This window comes from Pithys albifrons, chromosome 6 (assembly GCF_047495875.1).
Source record: "Pithys albifrons albifrons isolate INPA30051 chromosome 6, PitAlb_v1, whole genome shotgun sequence".
NCBI lineage: Eukaryota > Metazoa > Chordata > Aves > Passeriformes > Thamnophilidae > Pithys > Pithys albifrons.
This window is the reverse complement of record NC_092463.1, coordinates 23,081,786-23,099,352: the sequence shown is the minus strand read 5'-3', so window position 1 is coordinate 23,099,352 and position 17,567 is coordinate 23,081,786. Positions and strand designations below refer to the sequence as shown.

At 40.9% G+C, this 17,567-nt stretch overlaps 1 protein-coding gene across 4 annotated transcripts in view; it reads right to left on the bottom strand.

The window, feature by feature from the left end:
• Window positions 1–563: 563 nt before the first annotated feature.
• Window positions 564–17,567, bottom strand: part of POMT2 (protein O-mannosyltransferase 2) — a 28,521-nt gene continuing 11,517 nt past the window's right edge. For 2 of the 4 annotated variants that reach the window (XM_071557764.1, XM_071557762.1), the window contains exons 10-21: window positions 15,690–15,756; window positions 14,809–14,881; window positions 13,272–13,350; window positions 12,445–12,596; window positions 10,704–10,795; window positions 9,610–9,686; window positions 8,424–8,495; window positions 8,225–8,284; window positions 7,913–8,018; window positions 6,803–6,943; window positions 6,118–6,232; window positions 564–5,536 (exon numbers count right to left, since the gene is read on the bottom strand). In XM_071557764.1, the coding sequence (XP_071413865.1) occupies window positions 5,431–5,536; window positions 6,118–6,232; window positions 6,803–6,943; window positions 7,913–8,018; window positions 8,225–8,284; window positions 8,424–8,495; window positions 9,610–9,686; window positions 10,704–10,795; window positions 12,445–12,596; window positions 13,272–13,350; window positions 14,809–14,881; window positions 15,690–15,756 (1,140 nt within the window). In that variant the 3' untranslated portion in view covers window positions 564–5,430. The remainder of the gene's footprint in view (window positions 5,537–6,117; window positions 6,233–6,802; window positions 6,944–7,912; window positions 8,019–8,224; window positions 8,285–8,423; window positions 8,496–9,609; window positions 9,687–10,703; window positions 10,796–12,444; window positions 12,597–13,271; window positions 13,351–14,808; window positions 14,882–15,689; window positions 15,757–17,567) is intronic. The other 2 variants (XR_011698015.1, XM_071557763.1) reach the window with 2 other exon arrangements.

Here is a 17,567-nt window from a genome sequence, read left to right as displayed (position 1 = left end):
GCATGTGCTGGCCTCTCACTACAGCCCGGTGTAGAGTCAGGGTCTGATTTTATGCATTCTCATATTTAGTTCACAGCAAGGGCCTCATTTGTACAAAACTTTGCACCCGTCTAATGTTATGGACACTACAGACAGAACACAAAATTTTAAAAAATGCTGGATTCTTGAATAAAATGCTCCATCTGTCAAATGAAGTTTTCATAGGTAACCTACCAGAAGCTTGATAAAATACCCACTAAACCTGACATATACATATTTACAATGTAACATGTCTTTAATAGGGAGAAGTAAACCTGTTTCAGACACACACACTTTATTCTCATCCAAATATACCAGTTTCACTTCCTGCTGCCCTTACCAGCACTTGCTTGGGTGCAGTAAAATCTGATTTCCTTGAATTGCAGTCCAGCTCCACTTGTGTGCTAAAAACTGATGTAGATCATCACTATCCTAGATCAAACCCTTCAATGGGTCCATTTAAAGTTCATGTTGCTACTTTGAGCATGTATGTGAAGAAGACAGGAAAGGGGGAAAAAACACACCTTATGAACTAGACACAAAGAGAATGCTTCAAAGAAGAATTTATTACAAAATTAAATTCCAAATTCTACCTCATTTTCGATTATCACCTATACAAAACATATTTATAGCCCAAGGGAACATTCTCCCATCCACACTATGATACAGTAATTGCACTGTAGTTAGAAGACATTCAGTTCATTAACAGATGCCCACACACAGAGACAGCATTAGTAATAACGGTTCAGGATACAGGACAGAATTACAAAAGAGCCCCTCTCACTGCTGCTCCAAACTCTTGCTCAGCCAGGGGCAAGTTCTCCAAGGACGGCTCTAAACAGTACCTCTTGTAAAACACAGTAACCTTACTGGACAAAGTTTTAGAAAAAATTACAAATTCAACAGCAGTGGTATCTGTGCTAATATGTCACCACCTCAGATATTATTTAGGACAAGCATAGCCCTTGACAGTAAAGAGCATAAAAAATGTTTAAAAATGAAGCAAATCACAACTGACCGTGCAACCAAGGTCTCAGTACTTTAAAGAAGACAGAGACAATTTTCAGTCCTGACTGCTTGCCGTCCACAGTCCCCCACCAAAGACAGCAAATATACTACGGAGTGTTGTTCTCATCCCCAGTCTTCCTTTCCCAGCAGGAAAGAGAGCCTTATGTTCCAACAATCCACACACTTTTGCTTTCATGACAAATGTGGGGTCAGTTGCTGTAAAGGGCTAAAAAAAAATCTTACCTAAATTTCCCAGCTGGCAGACACACAGGACACTGCTAAGGAGATTTTCACATTGCCAGAAGGATCCGGAGAGGAGCAAAGAATGCTTGTGTACAGAGTGCCTATGCAGAGGGTAAGTCACTCAGGCACAGCATGGAAGGGAAGTTGCTAAGCATGGCAGTGGAGAATTTCAGGTAAATGCCTGTGTTTCTACATTAACAGTTTGCTCTCAAGTCCCTTGAAAATGATCCTCAGAGAAATTCAGGAGGAACAGGAGGGAACTGTCAAGTAACACATTTATTTTCATTTCCATAACAAGGTTCTGGTTTTGGGCTCAGATGACAAGTATTCATCCACTTAGGATACTACAAGATGTCCTGTCCTACCCCTTGTTCAGGCATCTGTATGAAATGGATGCACTGCCTAAAAACTGGAGGAAGCAAAGATGTGTCCTGTACTTTGGGCATACTTGAAGAAGCAGAAGGAGGAAGAAATAAAAAGCCAGATCCTGTCAATGCCCTTTGTGCATCAATCAATGTTTCCAATCAAAATGCAAAAAGAAAACTCTACACAGACAAGAAAGTGGTGGTGGCTCTCACACCCCCAGGGCTGTGAACAATGATGGTAAGCAGTGGTGACACAAAGTCCTCCACCTGGGCCAAGGGCAACCTTGACACAGAAATCTCCATTCAAATCCTCCTCACAGTCACATCCCTGTCTCATCATGAGTAGTGCAGTTCCTGGAAACAGGCCAGCACCTGCTGCTGGAAGAGATGTGTGTGTATTGATGTCCTGAAGTTACTGTTAACAGAAACCTTTTAAGATGGATGGATTGCCTAGGATAACATTAGAGGAGCCTGGTGGCCCTCTAATGATTCTTCAAAGACTGTAGAAAAGAGTTGAAAATAGAATATACACATAAAAAGAATTTGAAGCAGGGAACATGGCAGACTGCAGCTTTTTGTGATTTGAATCCATGGATAGAGTTTGATGAAATACTTTGTCAGTGATAAAAGTAGTCCTGTCTAGCAAAGTTCAAAGGGAGCAGCTGCTTCAGAGAACTGCATCTTCTGGCCCCAGAAAGCACCATTAGCCATTTTCCACCTGACTGGTGAAGAAGACTAATAAGCAGTCCTCAAAGTGAACCTGAACTCATTCCACAGGCACTACTGGACAAGCAGAACTGAAGCAGCCCAAATCCATCCAGAAAGCAAAGAGTGCCCTGCACCCACTGTCTCGTGTTTGTACCACTCAAACGTTTTAAGGCAGATTCTGTAAGGGAATACCAATTATTGTATTTTATTGACTTCACAAAATATCAGTTACTATTATGTTCCATCTATGGCCTGACAAGTTTTAAGCAGCAAATATTGAAGGTCAAATTCTTTAAAAAAATAATTTTTCGGTATTTTCCTCCTGAAAGAATACAGAGCTACATCAATCTACATTTACTTGAAAACCCAACCCTCGGTGTGCACAGGGTACAGGGGAAACATCTGCCCTCTGGACTTCATTGCAGACCTTTCAATCCTTTTAACTGTAGATTAAAAACAAACAAAAAAGTTCTGCTGAAAGTTGCTCCCTCTTGTGGAATAGCTAGATTGTTTTTCACTGTATGCCTTCATCCCCTTACCAGTCCTAAGAAACAGATTAGTCTCAATGTCAATCAAGTGCTCTCAGAGAATTTCTGAAATGACAGTCCTAAAGAGAAATAAACCTTTGTCTGTTATTGAAACAGAAGCTAGGCTTGTGCATAGAAAGGTGGGATGGGAGCATGACATTTGCCACCTTTAGCACTCAGCCGTCAATCCACATCCAGAAGATTATTAGTAACAAAGGATGGAGGGGCCCTGGTCAAGGAACAGACTGTTTGATCTTCCTCAGGCAAGTTCTACAAAGCCAACTCCTTCATAACTGAAGAAATCAAGGTTACTGACTCAATTTTTGCATTCCCACAGAATAAAGAGTTTTAGAAACTGTTATTCTAAAACGCTCACGTTTCTTAGGGGTATTTTGTTGTTAATGCTAAGGGGAAGTGTGTGATTGTATGTGCTGAAAAAAATTCTGCCTTTAAATCATGACTTTTATCACCTCTGGCAAATCCTCCCCATGGCAATGGAACTACCCTAGGGAAAGCTCATATTCAGGATAGCAAAGTATTAATAGTCTCACCAAGAGTAGAAGATGCTGAATACCATTGCTACAAAGGCAGCACTGCACTGTCTGCCTTCCACATTGCCAACAGTTAACAGTTCACAGCTGCTGTCAGATCAAGCAGGATCTTAAGAAGTTGGCAGCCTTCTCCCTCATGCTTCTTGCCTGTGTATCACCTCTGTGAACACTTGGTTCATGCAGGCAGGAGCACTTCCTGCAATAACAAGTGGAAAACCATCATCAAACCCAATAGCTAATTAGTGCAATGACTTCCCACCATGTATGACCAGCAGGTGATTAACTCAAAACCTTTAGAATCAAAAGCACAGGACCATCCCATCTGAGTTAGTATCTATAGGAGTCCACTTCTGGAGAGATGTGTCATACCAAGCCAGAGCCTCACAATAGCAGGCAGCTGCCTTACTCAACAATGTTATGGATCTTTATTGAAGAGGAATAAGAGCAAGTCTGACTGGAGACTAGTCCCCCTACAGAACAACTATGCTAATGCAGCTCTTCTCTGTGGTAGGAAATACAATAGAATTCAAGATTTGGTAAGAGAAATAAATGCACAATTCATATTTAAAGGCAGACATACCCACCTGCTGCTCTACCTGTAATTTTGATGCAAGGCTGTGAAGCAGAGCAAGACCTCTGAAACGGAAGGCTTGAGTTCACTGAAACATACACAAAAGAGTCTTTCAAATATTACTTCTTGAGATAGGAACACAGCTGGGGTCTAAGTGTCATTCATGTTGGATGCTCTGAGGTAGCATCTTGAACTGTGGTAAGAAATTGAAAATGAGTGAAGAGTAGAAGACGGAATAAAAGGAACATCTACAAAAACAGAACTAACACAGGACAAAGGCACCTGATAAACAGAATTCAGTTTTCTTGAAGGGGTGGATTCAATATTCAACAGCTCCTGACACTTAACAGACAAAGAATTTTTGCCTGGCCTCACATTTCCTTCAATGCAGTAATTTGATGTTCAGCAATCTGTGAGAGGCAACTTTTTCAACATGGGAATACAGTGAGCAGACACCTTGGCACCAGCAGCTGGTTTTGCAGATGCCACATTCATTAAGATGAAGCCTTCCCCTAAAAGCACATGTACTGGCACTGAAATAGCTGGGATCAAAAGCTGAATGACAGCTGCCTGTAAAATTTCCAAGCTATCATTTCAGTCTCTAGTACACCCCCATGCTGGTCTCCACAGCTTACTGGGGCTGAAAATAAATCACCTGCCATTTCCACTGTAATTTCCTTGTCAGTGTCAGATAGAACTGCAAAGAAGGTACAAAGTGTTGAGCTGGAACAGTCTGGCTCCGGAAACAGGCCTGCTTAGGTGACTGTTATAAATGATCAAAGGTCACCAGGAAGCAAGGCAGTATATAAGGTTAAACAATTTCCACCTCTGTCTGCAGAGGGCCTGAGAGACAAGCAAGGCACAGTGGCTCAGATTTTGAGCAGACCCCTTTCAGTCAAATTCTAAAAATTCAGGGTCAGAACAAAAAAACTGCACAGCCAGGGTAGGGAAGAATGGAGATCCCCAGATACTTAGGGAAAGCTTTCAAAAACCTGGCCGTAAGAAAGGCTGTTAATCATCACAAAAGTCCTAAATTCTCAGACATTGTCTGGCTTTCAAACTGTAATGGTGATTAAATTACAAGAAAGACACACACACACAGAGGTGTACACGCAACCACAGACAGCCTTCCAGCTTCTACTGCTCTGACTGCTGGAATGCCACTGCTGTTTTGACTGGTATATATTGCTCAGAAGAACTGACATTTAAGCAGCCAGTTGTCCATGAATGTAGCCTAAGGATTCAAGACATGAGTCTCAACCTCTGCATCTTCCAATGCAGGCAGTGCAAACAAATGCCAAAGCAACAGAGCTACCCATACCCAGAGTTCTCCAGAGAGGGCACTTTACAATCATACATCTTCAAAGCACCAGAATCAGCCTGACATGCAGCAGATCTCATGCTTCTCATTCACTGCTCCCAGGCTTCTTTTGCTGCTTCTAGAAGTCCCAGGAGTCCATCCACCGGAGTCCTGCCATGGGGCTGCTAGGGTTGGAGGCCAGGGGTCCTACCATCCCATAGGACAGAGGATGGAAGAGGTAGAAGCTGTGGAGAGAAACCAAATGCCCATCAAGTACTGCACAGTTTTCTGTCTCAAGAACTTTGCAGCAGATTAGTCCATACAGATGTTTTATGGAACCCTTGTCTTTGGTCTGCTGTAAGCTCCACTGGGGACCTTCTAATCTCTGCTGAACACAATACATACGTAGCACATAGTTTTATCATACATGGTATTTTCTCTTAAAAAAGAGCTCTGGAGAAAAGCCAGCTGATAAAACCTATACCAATGAAAAATTTGCCTGTACTTGAGGAACAGGGTACCATCACTGGGACTAGAATCAGAAAGCACTGGATTTTGGGATTGGAGGACAAGAAAGCCACCACGTTTGGTGCTGGGATAAAAGGAAGATTACCTGCAATGGAAAAATATTCTATAAAGTATTACTGGGACACAGATGCTGAATCTAATTGAATTTGAAGGTTTAAGATTGGGCTTGAGGATGTCTGACAAATTCAGCAGAGAAGTGAGACAGAGACAAAGGCTAAGGATAATAAACAGCCAGTAAAGTTTCCATTGAGATAGTAACCGTCACACATTCATGAAAAGTTCAGCTTTTACCACTCACCTGTACAGGATGAGCAGAACCAGTGCCAGGATCCCCCCTCCATAAACTTTCCTAGCTGTAGTGCTGGGTGACAAGAACCCAGCACAGAACTTCAGTAGTGCATCCCAGGTGATTCCTAGAAGGAAGAGGTAGGAGTCAGAAGAAGAACCGAGATGCTACATTCATAGACTGGGCATAGATGAAGCTGCGTTAACACCACAAGAGCATATCAATTTTTAAATTCATTTACCCAGCAGAAGGCTCTTTTTCTCCCACCTTTCTATTTGAATAAATGTAAAAGACATCTCAGCCTCAGATCCTAACTAAGTTGGTACAAAATCATAGGAAAAACTACCAAGACCAAATTATAAATATACATGACAGAAAAATGGGGAAAACAAACAAAGGGCAGTAAGTTGTACAAAAGCATATATATACAGTGAAAGAGCAGAGAATAGGAATCCCATCTCTAAATTTGAATGCCCTAAGCACTGGACATGACTCTGGAGTGGCAGAAAAAAAAAGGGAATTTGGCACTGCAAGCTGCTTGGTGAAAAACATTTTGAATTAGTCAATGTTTTCAAGCACTTCACACAAGCAAGCAGAAAGCCCATAAAAATAATAAACTTTTCAGTCTGCAAACATTAAATTTCGCTGAAGTTCATCTGTTTCCCCACCTTGTCTTCTCCTAGACTCTAGTATTTACCTGTCAACATGCTGGAAAAAAGCATGGCAGGAAAGTAGTGGTGAAAGTAGAGAACTCGTCCCATCATAAAAAAAGGGAGGTAATGAAGGAGCCAACCTAGTGTGATCTGCCCTCCACCACGTAGCACGACTCTGGACAGTTCTGGAACACAAATATACAGACCAGCAGAGAAAAACTCAGCTACAGTTCCTATTTTCAAACCTTAACACACCAAGTAAATTCAACAGGAATGATCTTTGCAAGAAGTCATATACTGGTCTGAAATTGCTTCAAGCCTCTGCAAAATCCTAACTGCATTCTTTATAAACATACAAACACTTTTCAGGAAAACAGTTGCCAGAAAAGATACACAAAGACATAAATCTCAAGGGACTGGCAGGAGATTGATCATGCTGTATGTTAACACCAAATGTGTAGTTTCTCAGGATATATATTAGACTAATTATATTATTCCAGTTACTGAGGGTTTTTATTCTGCCTGCACTATGAGCCATCCAGAAGACCACTTTGCCTGGAAAGAAATATTGCCTAGCTTTCAGAGCCTGGGGAAGGGACTGAGAGCTATGGTGTCTACACACAGCTTAACCAATAACTTATTCTATAATTGAGTAGTTTCCCAACACATTTTAGAATTCACTTCCCACAAGCAGATCTACGAAATGAAGCAACCCTTGATGTAAACTGGAATAGACAAAGTATCACTTATTAGGGTTTGTGAAAAGCTCTACAACCTTGGTAGTGGACATAAAAACCAATCATGATATCTCACATTTGTCATTTGCTTTGCATTAACATGAGGAAACATTTCGTGTTTAAAACACTGTGCACACTACAGTAGTACAGAGAACATGTACAGCTTCACAGCAGGACACTGATCCAGCTGGCCTGTATCCCTTGCCAATACCAGTAGCCTTGTAGTATTTCTGTTGAAGATCTGTGCTGATCACTATTAAACTATTTAATATATGAAGTTCTCACTCTTTTCCTCGTGAATATTGCTCAATAATCCAAGCTCGGTGGTTTCCCACCCTTGACACACAAAGTCCTGCCATCCACTCACTCTTAAAGATGCCTGGAAAAGGCAAATATGAAAAAGAAAACTGATGTTACCTTTGAGTTCAGATGTCAGTTGGACACCTCTCTTCAATGCCACTGCAGTGCAAATTGTTATCAGAAAATATAATCCAATAGTGACCAGATTTAGCCACCAAATCACCTACAGAGGAAAAAAGAAAGATTTGGGAGTTTATGGTGGACATGTGCATGTGAGAGGAAATAGAAAGTTTCATGCAAACATTAAGAGTACAATAAGAGAGACAGTCCGAAAGGAGGAGAAGGAAGAGAAACACTGTCACTGGCAGAACCAAGACTTAGCCCAAATTTGCTAAAGACATTGGCTTGGAACCTCCCACTCCAACTTACTGGGTTTCCCAGCAAATACACACGATAATCTGTCTCATTGACACCAGAAAAACGCAGGCCCTGAGGAGAGAGATCAGAAGGGAGTAAATAGACATTCGTCAGTCCAATTGCATCTTCAATGCAATTAAGAGGTGCTATGCTTCTAGAGGCACTGCAAAAGCACTTGAAAATAGAAAGGAAGGTGGACTGATCAACATACCTGGTAGTTGATAGGCCAGTGCCAAGGTTTTGATGTAACTTCATTGTCCTTTGGTTTGAGGCCATTGTTTGACTACAGGTAAGTCAACACAAAATTTACATAAGCAGACAGTTATGCTTCAATGTCTGTCCAGAAATGTCTGTGTACACAAACATACATCAATACTCTTCCTGAGTGAAAGCTCTTTTCTGACCTAGGTAAACACATCATCTCCCACAGCAGGCCACAATGAGGACAATGAATATTTTAATACTATTGTGCAAGTGAAAATGTTCTCTGGGTACCAGAAGAGCAGGATTTTCTCATTTCTCCAGCTTTTCTGTCACTGAGGACATATGATGCATAAGCAAGATCTTTGTTCATTAAGAGACTACTGTGACAGGTTTCCCTCCACTACAGAAAAAAAAGCGCCTCAGAAAGATTATTTCCATGGAAACTCATGCAGGTGCTTCCTTACCTGAGACATGGTATCACTGGTTGCCATGGAAACACTTTACAGTAACACTTTACAAGCATTAATAATAATTTGCTTGACTACTGTCTTTGTCTTAAAAATCTGAGAAGAGCTTTACAAACAGTAGCAAAGAAAAGCTGAGACTCCTTTTTCAAAAGAGTAACTTCTCATTCTTCAGAAGCAGAAGTGCTGTGGCCAAGAGCACAAAGAATAATCACAGAGAAAAGGCTGCAAGAGCAGCCCACCTTGAAAATATTAAATCTGCTCCTTTTTTTTAAATATTCAGAGATAAAGAAGAAACCAGAAATCACAGCACCTTGATGAACTTTAAAAAAAATCACAAGTTTTCCATTTTCAATCCAAACACTTATTCTTTAAGTGCCTGTTTAGCTAATTTTCCTGACTTTGACCACTGTAATATCCTCCTGCTTCACAAGACTAATTTAACTTTAAAACCTTCCAGCAAGGTAGGGAAAGTGTTACATAACTAGACTGTAGCCAGATCACACCAACAGCAGAGCCAGGCATTAAGTCCAGTGCTTCCAAACTTGGACTTGAAAGACTTAGCTTCAAGACCATCCCTTTTTATAAGTATAAATTCAAGTAGGTTGCTTGGGCATGTAAATTCTGCCCTAGCTTGATGCCATCACCCAGATCTCTCAGAAAGTGCTATTTTTTTGATGCAAGAGAGAGGAAGAAGAAAATTATAATCTAGAATTAATGATATCCTACCTGGATCATAATCATGTGGGATTCTAGCAGAATTTCTACAAAAGAAGGTTTCAAAACATCCAGGCTGATATTGGGCACTTCAGAAAAAGAGAGAAAAATAGGTAAGACATCTGTGTGGCTTACATTTGTTTGCATCTTTCGCAATAAACTAAATTATCTCCTGCTGCTTCCAGAACCTCTTTTAATTCTCTGTGCAATTCATTCATATTCTACACACAAAGGCTTGCAGTCAAAAGTATCCTCCAGGGAATTTTATAATTTATGTACTCCTATATTTCCTCCTTTACTTCTAGGAGCTTCATGAAATAAACAGGTTTGTATTTCTGGCTGAAACTAGAGACATACTCTTCATAGGCTGCTGTTTCTCTGTAAATAAGTGTGGGAATGTAAAATGCATAACAACAGAAGAAGAAATTCTACCAAGTCAAGAGCCCAGGATTTCTCTCCTTTGGTTTGCATAAAGTTGCTCTCAAAGGATGAAGAACAGTAAGTTTTTTAATAAGTCAGAACTCAGCTCAAAACACCTGCAATTCATGCAATGAAAGTTGTGTTGAATAACTCAGGCCAGATGAGACTGTGAAACATTGAACTGGGGGAGGCTGCAAGGCCCATCCATCATTATTGGCAAACTTGTATCTCTGTCACACACTATTCATTTCTTGATGGCACTGCAAAGTCATGATTTAGCATGCCCCTAGTAAGCAAAGGAAAAAAACACACCAAAACATGGTGGATCCTAGTTTTAAAAAATCATTGAAACATGTATGACATACTTACATCAATAACTCTCAGTTAAACAAAAAATGTTAAAAATAACAGCCTGTATTGCAATGCTGCCCACAAAACTCAAAATCCTTAAGATGTCTTTATACTTCCACTACATTTCAAGCATTATCACCAGCTTGCAGTACAGTGAAAGAGAAAAGGGCTCTGCACCTCTGCGTGGTCCAAGTTCAGGAAGTTTGCACTTAAGCTGGGAGACAACACACAACCTCCAAATGCTGAATGCCAGTTATTGCCATGTGATAGTTCAGCCCTTCATTTAACAGCAGGCCAAGATGCACTCTCAAACTAAAATTAAGTAAATTACTTACACTTAGGGTTAATATGATCTTCAAAGTTCCAGAGGGAATTGGGAGTCTCCTTCAGGTATGGTGTGCAGGTGACTTCCACTTGTTCCCAGCCCCTGAGGAACAGTAGAACAGTTAACCACTACCCCACAAGAACACTCAGTATTTCCAGTTCATGTCTGTTTTTTCCCCAGTTAGCTTTATACTTCTCCCTAACACCTACCATATCACACAAACTCAGCAGGTGCATTTTTACATGCTCTAGGAACCATGTAGAAACCAAAATAGATTTGCAATGCAGCCAACATCAAAATTCTACTGAATATTTGAACCACATTTCTAACTTTGGATGTCTAAAAAAACCTAGGTCCATAGGTGGGATTTTTGAAAATGATGCACATTGGCAACTAGGAGCTACTTCAATTCAACCCTTGTAGCCCCTGCAGAAGAAAATCATCATCATTAATTTGAATCAATCCATGCCTACAATGACCGTATTACAGAACAAAAGAGTTACCTTAGGGGATACCAATAACTGTTCTTTAGTCTGTCATCCTGTTTTTAGCAGGTCACATCAAAGACTCTGGGAAAAAGTGCATCAAGCCCTATAGTAATGTGATAGATTAACAAGGAATTTTCTATCAATCACCACTTAGCAGACTTGACTAATCAATTAATTAATCAATTAATTAATCCATTAATTAATTACCTTACTCTGAAGGACAGTGATTACTACCCTTAAAACAAAAAAAAGTTCAATATACTCTAATCATCCTTATTTGCAGTTAACAATTATTTTATTCCCCTTAGCTCTTAATATCATGAATATTTTGTGGCAATAACTTCCACTCACAGAGTAAGTTTGTATTAATGGAAAAAAACCCCAAATCACCTTTTTTGAATGCTCTTGACAAAGACTGACTTTTTTTTTTTAAACCAAACACACTATTTACATATGAGCCCCCTTTTATGGTGAAGTCTAACTGACACTTGCATTCCTGACCAGAGGTATCTGCCTGTGCTCACCATGATACAGCATTCACAGGATTCCTTGGAATCCAATTTACTATTAACAGTGAAGCAAAACTAAACTAGCAGTAAGGGAGGCAGCTCTGGAAACAGTAGCAACATGACTACACAGCCTGCTGCTTCCAGATCCATATTAGCATCCCACACAGTACAGCTTTGCAGATAGGGCTTGCCTTTAATCTGTATGTCTCCGTATGCATGTAATTTTAGTGATGAAGATATACAATTCAAGAACATACAAAGTCCTAACCCCTGCTGGGAGCAGCTTGGAACCATTGTCCTCATTTCAGATGCTGCATGCAAAAAAGGTCTTCCAACCACAAGACAAATTAACACCAATAAAAAGCAATTTTGAAGATTATGATAAAGAACAGCAGGAACTGCCCCAGTTTCTAGCAATTTTTGTGAACCCTAAGGATAAAATAGGACTTAAAGAACACGTCTGTCATCCCCTCCTTGACCTACCAGATGACAAGATCTATGTCCATGTCACTCTTGGATCTCTGAGTAAGAGAAATTATTTTTCAGAGCTGTATACCTTTACCGTACCAGACTGCATAACCCTAAGCTACATCTTGCCCCTGTGGTTATATTTTTAGTACCTCCTAGTTACATTTTTATTCTTTTAAAGAAATGGAGGAAATGTGGTTATTGCTAAGTTTAAAAGTACCATCAAGTAAAGGAACAAGTCAGCTCAAGGCCTTGCAGGGGTGGAGGGGGATTACAAACTATTTACCATTTCGGCAGAGTCTTTCCAGAAGAGCCCAATATACACCCTGTGGCCACATGGGTTAGCCGGATCTGACTCCGTAGGACTTTGATGAGCTTCCCAGTCTGTCTGCCCACCACTTCAATCCGCCAGAAATCATTCGAGTCTCCTGTTCCATTCTATCATGCAAACATACCATTGCAGAAAAACAATCACAAAAACAGAAAAAAAGAAACAAAAAAATCCATAAACTAGAAGCCAGAATTGAAGCACTGCAAATAGGAAATGCTGAATCTCTAATGGTGGCAAAGCTAAACAAACCAGCCCAGACCTTTCTCACTCAGACTTCACAAAAGAGATTCCACATCAGGAAGAAATCATTCAAGACATGAGCAACCATTCACAAACACATATTTATCTTGCCAACCTTCATTTTTTTTCTTACAATTCATACTTGACTGTGCCTCAGAATTACAGCATAAACAGGGGTAATTTGGCTGCTTCACAAAAGAGGTTTAGGGAACAGATTCTTGCATTTAGAAATTCAGCCCGCAAAGCAGATTTCACTTTCATGATTCAAAATTCTGTTATCAAGTTGCTCAGATTGTCATTTCTGGAGTTGAATGCTGCCAAAGCTAGATTGGCAGTAAAAGTTTCAATTGCTTTTTGTCTCTGTTCACATTAAATAGACCTTAAAAATGAGATAAGCCATTTCACACTAAATCAGTTTTTCCTTCAGGATGGCAGATCTACCACCTTGGCTAACAAACTAAAAAAAGCAGCAATAAATTCCCTTGTCGTGATATGAACTGTTCAAAAAGAAGGAGCTTTTGTTCAAGCTTGCCTTCACTTACTATTCCATAGCCAGTGACCTGGAAATGCTTCCTTGTCAGGGGAGCCTCATGCTGGTGACTATGCAGATTTCTAGAAGTTCTGAAATGAAATAAAAGGTCAAACTTTTGAGCCTTGTCGATTTGTGAAAAGAACTTTGGTTTGAGCCATTCAGAGATCTCCCAGAGCTCTAAGCACTGAATTCTAGCTGAGGGCAGGGCAGGATGCAGCCTTAACAGGATGAGGACCACTGAGTGAATCTGTCTCCACCATGTAACTCTGAGCTTATGCCACACTGGGCAGTGATGGGAAAGCATGACAGCATGAATAAATCCAACCCCCAACTACAGCCTATCACCTCCAAGTGAAGAAGACGTTGTAGGGTATGTTTTGTTTTGCTATGGTTTTGTTTTGTTTTTTTTAATTAACAGTAAAGGTGGGACAAACAGACTAAAAGCAAGATTCCAATCTTTTGTGATCATCAGTTTTGCTTTTGAGGAGAAAGACTGTACCATTAAAGGGGAATCAGTGGCTACCCATTAGCACAATTAGCACAAGCACGGTGCAGACAGACAGCCACCCGCCTTGTCAGGACTTCTGCCTGAAGCAACCAGAGAAACCTGGCCATAGCCCGGTCAGTCCCTACCAAAGGCACTCGGACAATGTCTCGGTGCGCTGCATCCCCATGGGAAGGGGACACGCCGCGCCACGAGCGCCGCCTGCCGTGACTCTGCCGCAGCACCGCCGCTTCACCTCCGCTTGGGAGACTCGGCAAGACTTAACCCATTTTGCCTAATCAAGATTTTATCATCCGCGTTATCATATATTTGACAGCAAACCCCCAAATTCAAGGGATTTTAAAATAATCTTATAATAATGCTGGAAACCTAGGCAATGATTTGTGCACATGCCATACTGAATACCAGACATGATTTCCTGGCTCACAAGTTTTCAGGTTAAGAAATCAAGGCTGTGAAAGCACAAAGCATTTTGGCAAAGCAATATTAGACTAGACAAAGGCCATATATCAAGTCACTAGGGTTCCCCTGCTTCCTCTTAGGTACTCCCTACAGAGACAGAAGGTACTAGGTGACATTTTCATTCAAAGTGTTTCACTGCTGCAATCTCAGTGCTGTTGAGAACTTCAGCAGGTGGATACTGCCTGTGTAGGCAGGAACAGAACACTTGCAGTACACTGAAAAAAACCCCCAACTCTTTATTTGCCTATTAAACTGAGAGAGCTGGGACAAGCCCACAGCCAATGAGGGTTTCAAAACTGCTTCTCTGCAAAAAAGTTACCCCTGAGTATCACACCTCACACAGCTGAACAAATCTCTCCGCTGCCTTGACAGATATTTCTAAAAAAGTTGTGTGGCTCTGTTAAAAGTTTCCTATTTAAAAGACACCTTTCAAACATAAACCACAGATTAAAAGCTCTACAAACCTCACACTGGAAATGCCTGCTTGTGCTGGCCTAACCATATTGCCTTCAGCAGGACACATCTCCCACCAATTCTACGCAAACACACAATCCCTTTGAATCCCAGAAATCATCCTTACTCTTTATGTTCCAGACGAATAATATCTCCATGCCTCACAAACTCCACAGGGCTCGAGGGGTCTGACAGATCTGCTGAAGGAAGGCAAACTAATCATATCAGTGTACTGACAAACATATCAGGGTCTTAGAAAGTTTCTTGTTAATGCTTATGCCTCAACCAAACAATACAAGCAAACAACTTTGTGTCAACTCTAAGCCAGGTGTAAAACAATGCTCTAGGCTTTAGCTCTGAGGGCTACTCCAAAGAACATGAACTATAAATGACTCCTGTAACACTGCTTGCAGGTAGGGGTTTTTTATATCTAGATTATTTGCATTTTTTGTTGTTTAGACAGTCCTTGTTAATTTTTATATACACATGTGGCAGGTTAAAAAAATGAAACTCTGTCAGATCAAACACGCCTCAGCTACTCTACGTAATCTTCTAAAAAACAGATGTAAGTACAAACCACAGACTGTCATGTTCAGTACTCTTATCTTGTCCCAAGCAATCATCCACAAAAATCTGTTAAACACAATGTACCAGAATGTACCAGGATCCAACTTGTCCAGGACTCTCAGCCACAATAACAGATTGCAAAAAATTCTGAGTTCAGACTGGTTTCCTCTCTGCTGTTATTTGTGGCCCTACTAAGCTGAAAAATTGTCAACGTAACCTTCAGCTGAGAAAAGCTTATTTACTTCAACTGTACAATCTGGAGAAGAGCTAAAACCAAAGTAGACATTCACAATATAAATCAAGATGGATCCAGCTTCCCCCTGTTATTCCTCCTCTCCCTCTCGTATCCATGAAGAATACTCTGACATGGAGGGAACTCAGAATATTTATGCGAAAAACTGAAGCAGCCGTTGTAAAAGGCACTTTACTGGTATTTGTTACCTGTATCAGAATCATGTTTCTTTATAATCCACAGGTTATTCAAATCTTTATGTACGTAGGCAGTGACCTGAAAGGACAGCATTAATTATTTCACCAAACAAGAAAAAAACTGGTGATAGCAGACACACATTCACCAGCAAATCCAAGTCTCAAATGAGTGCGCCAATAACACAGAAATCCTGCGATTACTTGTCTGGCAGTGCCCCCGAGAAAGTCCATTCCAGGCCACTCCTTAACCCAGACCACGCCAGTGTACAGCCCTTCTGCTCAGAAGCACTACATTTCATGAGTAACAGCCTCCAACCATACAGTTTGAGCTCTTTTCGCTCTACTTCAGTGGCTCCTCCTACAACAACAGGATATCCAAACCTAAATCCTTGAATAATTACTGACCAGAACCAGAAGATGGAAGCAGCCCTGGCTTTATAGACAGCAGAGATTTATGACAATAGGCTGTGACAACTATGCTTCTGCCTAAAGATCCAGGCAAGGTAAGAAGCACTCAGGAATCAACTGTTACAGGTGCACAGCTAATCCTTGCCAGCCTGCTCAGCCTCACAGAGAGTAACTGTGCCTAATGCTACCATGGACACAGGAGACCATCTTATTCCAGGGTGCTGCTCCCCAGAGCACGAGGAACTGCACCTTTTGCTCACTCTCCTCTTCCAGAAGTAGCAAGCCCTGCGCTGTGGGATCCCAGGCCAGACGTGTGTCTCCCACTCAGGTGGGAGCAGATGGGCTGGTGGGTGAGAGGTAGAACACAGAGCAGTGTCTGAGGGTGGAGGAAAAGCGATAGCTGGAGCTAGAACCTCATATATTGAGGTTAAGTCATCATAAGAAGAAGGACACATGGAAGCAGAGAGATCACTTTTTCCTCCCTAAATCTCCTCCAAGTTCTAAATTCCCTTCTTCTCTCCAGAGCCCCAAAAGTCTCCCAGAATCCTACCCTTGTCCTACTAGCAGAGCAGGGAACACAGGGAAAAATCTCCATCCTTTCCCACTTTCCTCAAGGAACTCTCATTAGTGTCCTCTCCAAATTCCCCTTCTCTGCTTTTAGTGCCATAAAGTATGCTCTGCACTTGAATTTTGCCTATCTTTGAACCAGTTCTAGTATGACACCTCCACCTACTGTTATAAACATCATGTCACATGAGAATACTAGACATTTTGATTGTGATGAACAGCAGGAAAAGAAGATTGAGACAAAGCTGTAATTTCTGAAAACTTCCTCCTCACCGCAGAGACAGAACAGAGTTAAAAACCAATCACTTGTGTTTCTCTGGCAACCTTCTTTCAAGAAGCTCAGAACAATTTTTAGACACTAATATACAAGCTGCAAACTACATCTCGGGAAAGGTGCAGAAGCTGCAAAAATTGGTGAAACTTGATGATGATGGACAAAAATAGAAAATTCACTTGATTTTTGTAGTATTTAATTAGGGATAGTTACATGATTCCTGATTTCTACTTTCACTAATCACTTAATGAGAAACCCTTAGTCCCCTTAGTCCAGATTGTTTCATTACGGTTACATTACCTTAAAAATGCACAGATACCTAGTTTAATGAGCAAACTCTTACAGATTCCTTGGTGATAGATAAGGAAAGCAAAGCACAAAAGAGAGGAATTCATGTAAGGTCACAGAAGCCAGAGGCAGGACTAAAAACAACACACAGCAGTTCCAGTCCCTTGCTTTTTAAACAGAGCAATAAAACCTATAAGATAATGTATTTGTTTTAAACATAAGTCTCACAGCCTTTCTTGAGGTAATTTTCATTATGGAAGATTATTCTGAAATCCTCTTGGCCTCCAATTATGGAGGGTAATCGTACATTACAGCAAAGCCTTGTTACTGTAAGTCATCCCTCTGGTGCAATG